At 44.1% G+C, this 11,346-nt stretch overlaps 1 protein-coding gene across 1 annotated transcript; it reads right to left on the reverse strand.

Moving 5' to 3' along the window:
- Positions 1-399: 399 nt before the first annotated feature.
- LOC100768943 (stabilizer of axonemal microtubules 1) lies at positions 400-1,827 on the reverse strand. The gene has a single exon (XM_027432704.1). It carries the CDS (start codon positions 1,825-1,827, stop codon positions 400-402), a length of 1,428 nt encoding a protein of 475 aa, XP_027288505.1.
- Positions 1,828-11,346: the final 9,519 nt, after the last annotated feature.

An 11,346-nucleotide genomic window follows, 5' to 3' on the forward strand; every position in this document is an offset into this window, starting at 1 on the left:
GGTCACACCATTTTACTTTTTCCCCAACATAAATTTTATTATTGATAGTTCAAGTTTGGCAAATGACCAAATTAATAAAATACACCTAGATCATAGAAGTATTTTCTTGAGACCAGCTTTGATTTCATGAGCCCAAAGCAAGGGAAATGGGAGGGGATGGGGGGGTTAGGTAGGTACAGCAGAGGAAGGGTTAAGAGGAGTCAATCAGCTGGTGATTCCATGTTGTTCTCCTTAGGTGATTCTTATTTCATTCAAATATCCTGAAATTGATAATAAAGGTTGTTGTTTTGTTTACATTGTTGTTTTCATTTTGGGGAATTCTTTTTTGTCCAATTTTAATAATCCTCAATTGTTGGCTTTTACTATGCTGTGCAATTTCAATTGCTAAACAACAATTTTTCAGTGATGGGCTGGGACTGCCAATTCTCTCTGGCTAGGACTTTCCGCATCACCAAAGCCAAGGTGGTTGCTCTGTTGAGAAGCCGGCCTGTACAACTTGTGCCCTACAGCATCCACCTCCTCAAAGATGTAACCAGGGGGTTCAGAATATGAGGCTGGGCACCTTTGAATTTCCTTATGGGTAAAGCTGGTAGAATAGGTGGTTTGACCTTCTAAAGGGATGTTTCCACGAGGGCCAGACCAAGTAGGCTTGCAGCTTTTGGTATTGACAGGTGTGTGGGCCACATAGTGTGCACGATTGGTGGTCATGTAATCCATAGGCTCATCAGGGAATTTCAGCTGGGAAGCAGGTTTGACTGGATCCCTGCGCACGTTGGCCCAGTGTTTGTAATCCTCTCTGGTGGTGGTGGAGCCTTCAAAGCGCTCACACTTCTTTATGGGGTGGACTGACCGGCAAGACTGAGAAGGAACACCATTGGGGCATGTGTAGTCAGCTTGCGAAGTTGTCAGAAGATCCATCTTCCCTTCAGGAGGAATATAGGGAACAGACTCTTTGGGGACTATCTGAGGTGTTGGCCAAGCTTGAAATTTATCTCGAAATTCGGTGTTGTTTGGGAAAGGTGTATCTAGCCCACAGTGCTTGGATCCAGGTTTCCAGCTCTTCGCAGGCTCCCCCATCAAACCCTTGTAGGAATCTTTGTGGGTGGTAAGGCCATCAAAAGGGATTTCACATGGTTTATACTTTTCCGCCTCGTACACATACCGTTTCTCCACAGGATGGGCCACATAGCTCGCTTTGTAGCTCGTCATATTCTCCAGGGGGATGTTACAGAGCTTTGGCCCAGGTGAAGGTTTGTAACTGACTGTATCCACAAGATTTTTCATGGGATAATCGTCCTGGTGTGTGGTTCTATGATCGAACCTACAGGACGCAGGACGGTATGTTTGCTGTGGACGAAACGGAGGTCTTATTTGTTGGTTCCAAGGTAAATAATCAGCTTTGTACGTAGGCACACTCTCCATTTTGTCAGCACACGGATGTTTGTTGTCTCGAGGTTTGATGCAACACACTCGACTGGCAGGGTAGTAGTTGTAGTGTTGATTATATGTTGTCAGGAAATCCATTTCATCTTGGCATGGTGTGAACTTGTCAGGACGATGATGTTTCACCGGTACTATGCTGTGAATCCCAAAGTCTCTCTTGGTTGTGGACAGGCCTTCCATTGGTATTGTTCCTTTCTGGTACTCTACCTTGGGTTTGAAGGACTCTCGCGCCGTGTAAGAATGATAGGTAGGATATTTCTCGGTGTATTCGGTGAAATGACATGATTTCTCTGACTTCTCATAAATCTTGGTAGGGGGATGCGGGCAGTGATGCCTGCCACAGGAGCAAAGGTCACAGATGCACTTCCTATTCATGAGTGCCATTCTTCCAACACCACCTCACATCATACCCCTGGGCAAGAGCTTCTTCATGGACCCCCAACCAGCCTGGTGGGAGGACAGCCAAGTTTCAAGAGGTTTGGCAGATGCGGCTATCTTCTTGAAAGGAAACTTAAGCGGCCTGCTCGCACAGTCCGCTTGTCCCGTTTCCTTCCCAAAGTTTGCCTTGGACAAGCAAGAATCACCCAGTCCACACCCCTGCGGGCCCGGCCCACTCTGCTGAGCAGCGCAGAGCAACCTCTGCTGCTGCCAGGACCGAGCACCTGGAGTGACTGGCCTGGTCCCCTAAAGCCTCCGGAAGCCACGGGGCCCAGCCTGGGGGTCCTCTGTGACGTCTTCAAGCCTGAAGGTGTGGCGATGCTGTCACAAGGACTTCTTGTGAGGTCAGGAAATTTTCATTACCTCGCTGGCAGGCCCATGATAGGGTTTCCCCCATTGGGTCTTGGAAGAAAGATGGAAGATGGGGCTAGCTGAATTTGGAGAGCCCTGGAGTTCTCAAGTAAATAAATGGATGATCACTAGTAAAAAAAATCACACTGCCAGCACACTGGGTGGCACTTTCTATCATTCCTTCTTATGTAAACTCACTCCTGACCTTCATAAACCTAGTTTTGAGTACAGTTTCCAATCCCTTTGGCTTCAGGTGTCTGTTGCAATTCAAGTATTATTCTTAGCCTGCTTTTCATTAATGAGCAAAGTTTAGAATTTCCACTCTGGAGCTGATATGATTAAATGAAAGATCTGACCCTCAACCATTATTGAACACATTCTTGCATGTATTCCCCCAAATTGTATACAATGGTTGATATTGGTTGGCAAATAGGGAGACAAAAGTCACTCTGTCAGTTTATCCATTATCAAAAACCATGAAACCTGGAGAGAGGGGCCAATACAACTTGCACCTCCCACATATGTGAGTAAGTGCCACACCATTCCAATGGCTTCCAAGACCTGCAGTATAGACATACTTTTACTCTTCCCTTGGGTGATTTTAAGATTCACAGAAAGTGAACAGTCAATCCACAGTAATACTTGCTTATTCCACAAAGCACCATTCATTATGCTAGGTGCTTACGTGTAAGAAAACTGGGGGTGGTACATGTGCCCACCACCACTCTTCTTTCCAGAGGACTAAAACTCTACACAGTTCTGCTGGCTTTGGTCTGGTGAATAAAATCAATGTAGTCCTTTTCCTAGGAGGAGTGGAGGAGACACTGAGCAAACAACTCAGCAAATGTGTAGCTATAGATAAGATTGAGGGCCTTGGGTGGCGGAAGCCATGCTGTCACCCTTGGGAATGGCACATAGGTATGTTGCAAATACAGCTCCTTAGATGGTAAGGCCCTTTGGAGAATCCCATCCATTTGGCAAGGACCTATGGATACAATACTGCAAATTCATGCGCTGACCTTAGGGAGCCCATGGGCTTCAGGCTTCTCTAATTTTTGCTATGCTTAATCTTATGGTAACTCTTATTCTTATGGTAACAAGTTTTTGCCTTGTTTGTCATGATTATACCTGAATTTAATGGGAACAAAAGTCTTTTTTAAGATTTTATTTATTTATTATGTATACAACATTCTGCTTCCATGAATATCTGCACACCAGAAGAGGACCACACCAGATCTCATAATGGATGGTTGTGAGCCACCATGTGGTTGCTGAGAATTGAACTCAGGACCTCTGGAAGAGCAGTCAGTGCTCTTAACCTCTGAGCCATCTCTCCAGCCCCCGGGAACAAAAGTCTTTATAGAAAAATTAAATTTCTCTGATCTGTTACAGAAACCAGTTCCTCCAGTTGTCCTTGGGTCTCTTTGCAGTCATCCTGAATAAGCAGGAGGAACTCACTAAGGTTAAGGATTATCGCTTATTACCAAAAAGAGATGAATATATTCCAAACAACGTAAGAACTTGGAAAACAGTTTATTTTTTTTAAGATTTTATTTATTTTTTATGTATACAACATTCTGCTTCCATGTATATCTGCAGGCCAGAAGAGGGCACCAGATCTCATAACGGATGGTTGTGAGCCACCATGTGGTTGCTGGGAATTGAACTCAGGACCTCTGGAAGAATAGTCGGTGCTCTTAACCTCTGAGCCATCTCTCCAGCCCCTGGAAAACGGTTTCTTAAAGATGACATTAAAAACCTTATAGGAACATAGAAAGAAAAAGAGATAGGACATGAAAGGTCAGACATTTCTCTGGCACCAGGACATGAATACTCAGATACTTTCCCAATATCAAAGTATCAATAAAGAAATCTGAAACTACTAGTTCCTCTCAAAGAAAAGTACATGTAGAAATTGCCAGAAAAATAAAGAAACTTAATCCTAATAGTTAGAGTTAGGTATTAATCATTATTTTGAGAACTTATAAAGAATAAGATTATAACTGCAATCCATATAATAAAGTTGACATACAGATTACTCAGAAACTGGTATACACCTGAAAATGATACTCTAGGCATCACAATATATTCATCTGATTTCATATTGTCAAGAATTAATCACAGGGCTCAAATCTCTTACTTTAGAACCACATTTGCTGCCAGCTAGGGCACAGTATGAATAAGATGTACTTAGCTAGATATAAACATTTGGCTTACTATATAATGATATGGGGTAAAGGTCAATGACATCAAGGGAGTGGAAAAGAAGAAAAGAAACTAAAATGTTAATGATTCTTGGAAAATGATTAAAGAGAAATTATTTGGAACTGATCGTGCTTGAATGCATTAGAACTTGTATAAATAAAGATGGCCTGAGCTAGTTGGGGCCATCAGTTTGAAAGACAAGGGCTGGTCAGATTCTTCACTTTTCACCAACTTCACACATCTTTCCTGTGGCACATGAACTCTGCTGGAGCTGGACTCTGGCACTTCAGCTCAAGAGGATCCCAAACCATCTCTGGCTTCCTTTGGCACCTGTGAACATACTCATACACTTACATGAGAATAAAAAGAAATCAGGGTTTTTTAAATGGCAGAATAGAGACTGGAGCTATAGTTCAGTCAGTAGAATGATTGCCCAGTAAGCACAAAGCCCTCCATTCAATACCAACTACTGCCCTCCCCTCAATTGACAGAATGGAACAAGCATTAAAATTCATAAGTGAAATGAAGATTTTTTATCCCATTGCTGATTTACTGATAAATATTAGTCATAAACTGAACTTAATCTTAGAAAAAAGGGAGATTGCTGTCTAAATGCTGTGGATACAGTTACAAAAAGAGGTATTGCTTGTATTTTCATTTGAGTATTTATAAACAAAAGAACAGAAGACACACAAAAAAAACTTTAATTGAATTATTTTAGTAGTAAGATTTTGGGTGATTTTTATTCAAGAATTGAACTCTGTTATAATATTCTTTTGAGCGACAAACCCTCTTTAAATAAATTTATTAATTGTATTTTATGTATGTGGGTCTTTTGCCTGCTTATATGGTTGTGCATCACATGTGGACAGTGCCTATGGAGGCCAGAAGAGGATGTCAGATCCCCTGGAACTAGAGTTAAGGATGAATTTCAGCCACTATGAGGGTGCTAGGATTCAGAACAAGGTCCTCTGGAAGAGCAGCCTGTGATCTTAACTGCTGAGACATCTCTCCAGCCCCATGTAGAAACTTTCAGTGGTGTTAGAAGCTTTTCTGTGGTTTGAACTCAGGGACTTGCAAACATTAATCAGGCACTCCACCACTGAACTACACACATAGCCCTCTTTTTGCTTTTTAGTTTGAGATAGGGTCTCACTAAGTTGTCCTAGCTGCCCTCTAAGTCACTCTGCAGTACAGGCAGATACTGTAATCCTCTTGCCTCAGCCCCCCAGGTATCTAGGACTAAAGGCCTGCACCTATAATCTCAGCAAGGAAGAAATGTTAAACTTTGGAAGTCTTTTATAGAGCATCAAAGTGCAATTTTCACCTTAGGTTACAGTGGTTAGTGCAAGACAGAAAGCCAGTGTCCAGCACTATTTCCTCCAAAACAAGTCCTACACGGACATATCCAAAATGTTTGTGCTTCTCCAAGTACTCCCAAAGCCTTCCACTTTTGCCCTCTTCTCGTCACTCTGTGTGTAGCCATCTCATACCCGTTAGTGGCTATCATCACAGTTTTGGTATGGGAGCTGAGACAGCTATCACACTTATATTCCCATCCTCTATTTGGGGCAGGGGGCCAGAATCTCTCTCTCTGCAATCCAGGTTGGCCTTCAACTCAAAGCAATCCTCCTTCCCCAGACCCACAAGTGCCAGGATTACAGTTATGAGCCACCACTCCCATCTTCATAGTGCCAACTTCTTATCCTCCATCCTCCTAACCTCAACTTCACCCCATCCACACTGGGGCATAAATACTCCAACCTCATAGAGATCTTGGTCCAAACTGCATCCAGACTCAGCAGAAATAAAATCTCTGGTTAGATGGAAGCAGTAAGTCCTTCATCCTACTTGTCTAACAGAAAAGCAGGAACTTTCATTGGTGGAAGACACAATCTGGAGCATTCCTGTCTTATAGTCAATGTTCAGCACTCAATAGAGATCATCAGACATGCACAGAGGCAGGAGAAAGTGGCTAATGATCAAAAGAAAACAAAACAATAGGATTTCCTGTGTTAGGATTAATTTGGATTTATCTCAGCAGTTTAAAGGGGGGAAGTACAGTCAACTCAATAGATATTAAAAATGGGGCTCTGGCCAACAGCCAAACCTTAGGCAGAGTTTGGGAATCCTGGGGACAAGGAGGAGGAGACAGAAAGGTCAAAGACACCACAGGAAGGCTCACAGAATCAACTAGCCTGGGCTCATGGGGCTCACAGAGAATGAACAGACAACCAGGGAGCCTGCATGGGACTGACCTAGGCCTTCTGCATATATATTACAGTTGTGTAGCTTGGTACTCTTGTGGGACTCCTAACACTGAGAGCAGGGTCTGTCTCTCACTCTTTTACTGGCTTTTGGGACCCTAATCCTCATACTGAGTTATCACCAAAGGTCACATGAAGCCTAGAATCTGGGATGCATCCTGTGGCCTTGTTATTGTCCCGGGGGCCATGCTGCTATCAGAGCCATCCTGACCTCAGTGCCTGGAGCTACCACTCAGAAAAAGGATGTCAAGAATGCTGAACTTCTGCCTGAGGCCATTGTGAGTCCATGGTATAGCTGCACATGGGGCCTGCATTGAATTCTGTGGCACAAATTGTCTCTGGGGCCCATATAGAGGCCTGGGATCTGGGCCAGAGTCTGCAGCTTGGGTGGAGTCAGGGGGCCATGCAACAGCAGGGGCCATACAGATATGGGTGGCCTATGCTACCACCTGGGGCCAGGGTGTCATCTGGGCCCAGGCTGCAGCCTAGGGTCATGTCTGGGTCTCTGGCCCTGTAGTGGCCAGAGTCTGAATTGACTTATGAGCTCCGGTTAGCACTGAGCTCCATGAAGAACCCCAGGGTCAGGTCAGCCACCTGAGTCCAGGTTGATGTCCAAGGACCAGGATGCATCCAGATCTGAGTGACCAGTGCTGCTATTCAATGACGTCTGGGCCCGAGCTGCAGCTGAGGGCATGTCAGGATCCATGGACCCCACTGCAGCCAGGGGCTATGCTGATGTCCAGTGCTCCTGTTATCATTGAAGGCTGTGAAGACACCCAAGAAGGAGGGCCAAGTTAGTGTCTCAGGGCCATACTGTCACTAGGGGCAGTGGTGACATCCAGACACAGCTGCTGCTAAGGACAGTGTTAGGGTCCGTGGTCCTACTGTGGCTGGGGTCTGAGCTAAAGTACAGGTCCTGCATTGCCACCAATGGTCACAGAGAGACCCAAGATTGGGGCCACAACCTGAGACCTATGGCTGCCAGAACCATCCCACCTAAGTGGCAATTCCTTCCACCCTGAGCCATGTTGTCCGAGCCAAAGCTGCTGCCAAGGGCCATGTCTGGGTCCATGGTCCAGCTATAGCTGGGGTCTTTAGTGTTGTCTGTATGTGGCCACTGTCACTGCAGGAGGCCTTAGGAATCATGTGAGATGAAATCAGAGAGCTATCCTGAGCCAGCCCCACCCTTCACTGGCCTGGGAAAGCTGACCTTGTCTCTCGATGGACACTACAGCAAGAAAGCTAGCTAGTCCCAGCACTTACTCCACCCTAGCACCTAAGGCGGGTGGCCCCAGTGGCTCGATCTAACCTGCCTGGCTAACAACCAGGACCACGACTGGGCCTTGGGTTGATCCACCCTAGTATCTACCCCATCTAGGTCCTGCTGGAGCTCATGAAGGGACTGGTCCTGTGAAATGACACCCACAAGTTCTCCAAGACTGGGGCACCCACAGGATACCCCAGAAGAGCTCTGATGAGGATCCATCGAGGATGGTGTACTAAAAACCCAGAGGCCCTGAACCAGACCAGTGACTCATTGCAATGAACATTTGCCAGTCAAGCAGATGGGACAAAAGGGTATACTGTATGACATCCCAAAGCCTCCAACACCACCAGGATGGATGAAGAGGTGATGGAGAGACAGGAGAGGAAAGGCAGATATTTGGCTTATTAGTTTGTTGTTGTTGTTGTTGTTGTTGTTGTTCTTGCTTTTGTTTGCTTGCTTGCTTACTTTGTTTTGTTTTCTTTCATGGGGGGGGCACAACAGGGATGAGGGGGGAATACTCAAGCACCAGGAGGTGAACAGAATTGGGGTGTGTGATGTGAAACTCTCAAAGATTCAATAAAGAGGTTATAAACAAATAAATAAATAAATAAAAATAAAACAGGGGTCTGAGTATAGCTCACAGTAAAATATGTGCTTAGCATGGTTGAGGCTCTCCGAGTTCAATCCCCAGCACCCCCCCACACACACACACATACACCATGTACCAGTTAAAAATATGCATCCAATAAAATTTAACACCCATTCAAGATAAGTTAACCCTCAGCAAACCAGGACTAGAAGGGAAATCTTTGAACCTCATAAAGAATATCTTCTTGAAATCTCATCAAACATTATCTTTGATTAAAATCTGAAAGCAGGACTTTTAAAGAACAAAAAAGATAAAGATGTCTGCTGGCATCACTTTCCTCAACATTTCATGGGGGTCCTAGTGCACAGATGTAAAAAGAAAGTATGAGAATTGCAAAGTGATAAACAAAAGCATATCAAATTACAGGTGATATGGTCCCCAAAGAGAGTGGCACTATTAGGAGGTTTGGCATTTGTTGGAGCAGGTGTGATCTTGTTGGAGGAAGTATGTCACTGTGGAGGTGTTCTTTGAGGTCTCATATATGCTCAAGATACTGCCCAGCATCAGAGACCACTTCCTGTTACCTGCAAGTAAAGATGTATTAACTCTCAGCGTCTGCTCTAGCATCATGTCTGCCTGCACGTTGCCTTGATGATAATGGACTGAACCTCTGAACTATAAGAAAGCCACCATTTTTTTTGTGTTTTTTTTTTTGAGACAGGGTTTCTCTGTGTAGCTTTGGAGCCTATCCTGGCACTCGCTCTGGAGACCAGGCTGGCCTCGAACTCACAGAGATCCACCTGTCTCTGCCTCCCAAGTTCTGGGATTAAAGACGTGCGCCACCACTGCCCGGCTGCAAGCCACCCAATTTAAATGTTTTCCTTTATAAGAGTTGCTGTGGTCATGGTGTCTCTTCACAGCAATAGAAACCCCAAGACAAGCATTAAAAGACTTTAACAAGTGGCCGGAGAGATGGCTTAGCAGTTGAGAGCACTTGCTGCTATTCCAGAGGACCTGGGTTCAATTTGCAGCACCCACATGATGGTTGAAAAACATCCTTAATTCCAGTTCCAGGGGATCTGATGTCCTCTTCTGGTCCCCAAGGGTACCAGGCACACATGTGATACACAGATATACATGACATGCAGGCCAAAATCCACACACATAAAATAAATCTAAGAAAATAAAATAAATAGTTCAACAAGATGGCTAGGTGTAAAGTGGTTATTAGCAAAGCTCAATTCCACATGTACAACTAACAAATCCAGAAAACATAAAAATTTGTAAAGACAGAAGTTACTTCGTTTATTTGCTTGCTTAGTTTGATTAATTTTTTGACATGGGGTTTCTCTGTGTAGCCCTGGCTGTCCTGGAAACATTGTGTAAACCAGGTTAGCCTTGAACTCAGAGATCTACCTGCTTCTGCCTCCTGAGACTAAAGGCATGTGCTATCAATGCTCAGCAATACACTGATTTCAGTGACAAGATTATAAAATCATAAGACCTAAATCTAATATTAAAAAGTAGGTGAAGACCCTCATGGGATATCAGGTTCGTGCCTCTGTGGACTGGACCTTTGTTGTCCAAACCATTAACCATTAGGGATATGTGATTATCTAAATTTAAATATAAAATTATCTATGCTGTTGTATGTCTACAATCCCAACAGCATCAGGAGGATCAATTCAAGGTCATCAGCTACATAGTGAGTTTAAGGCCAGCCTAGGCATTATGAGACTTTGTTTAAACACATACACACACACACACACACACACACACACACACACACACACACACACACGTGTGTGTGTGTGTGTGTGTGTGTATCTAGATCAGAGGATAATTTGGAGGAGTCAGTTCTCTCCTTCCACCATGTAGGTCCCAGGGATTGAATTTGGGTTGTCAAGCTTGACAGCAAGAACCTTTACCTGTAGAGGCCTTGTCTTTAAAATAAAATTCATTTAAATAAAACCAATTAAAACCTGAATAGTAAAGTGTAGTGGCACATACCTTTAATCCCAGTGTTTGGGAGGGAAGCAGAGACAGGCAGATCTTTGTGAATTTGAGGCCAGCCTGATCTACATAGTGGGTTCTAGGACAGGCAGGGCTACAGAGAGAGACCTTTTCAGAATTCATTCCCTTAACTATATCACTCTCCATTGACTACTCTTCAGTGAAGATATAAAAGATGCTCACCACTGTAGGAAATTCCATTGGGTGGAACTGGAATAGAGGATATCCCTCTAGCACAGAAGTTTTCAATTAGAATACAATAATTTATAAGATGTCTGTGTACATTATTCGTGTGGTGTGTGTGTGTGTGTGTGTGTGTGTGTGTGTGTGTGTGTGTGTGTGTGTGTGTGTAAGCTGGAGCTCAGGCACTCTCCTTCATCTCTCTCCACCTTATTATCTGAGACAGGGTCTCTCACTATCCAGTCTTTCTCACAGTATAGAATAACTGACCAGCAAGCTCCAGGCTTCCATCTGTCTCCACCTCCCCAGCAGTAGGGTCACAGACATGTGCCTCAGGGACTGGATTTTTCCAGGGTTGCTAGGTATACAGACTCAGGTCCTCATGCCCATGCACCAGGCACTCTATGCCACCAAACCATCTCCCCAGGCTCACCAGAAAATTATGTTTTCCAGAGAGAAGTAGTTGATATCTTTATTGTAATTATAATCACTGAATAATGCCAAGATGGAATGTATCTTATCAATTATCTAGTACAAGTTACTGGGATTCATGATATAAATGCAGGTAAATGAACCTATGTTTCCTTCAACAT

The sequence above is a fragment of the Cricetulus griseus genome, chromosome X (assembly GCF_003668045.3).
Source record: "Cricetulus griseus strain 17A/GY chromosome X, alternate assembly CriGri-PICRH-1.0, whole genome shotgun sequence".
Classification (NCBI taxonomy): domain Eukaryota; kingdom Metazoa; phylum Chordata; class Mammalia; order Rodentia; family Cricetidae; genus Cricetulus; species Cricetulus griseus.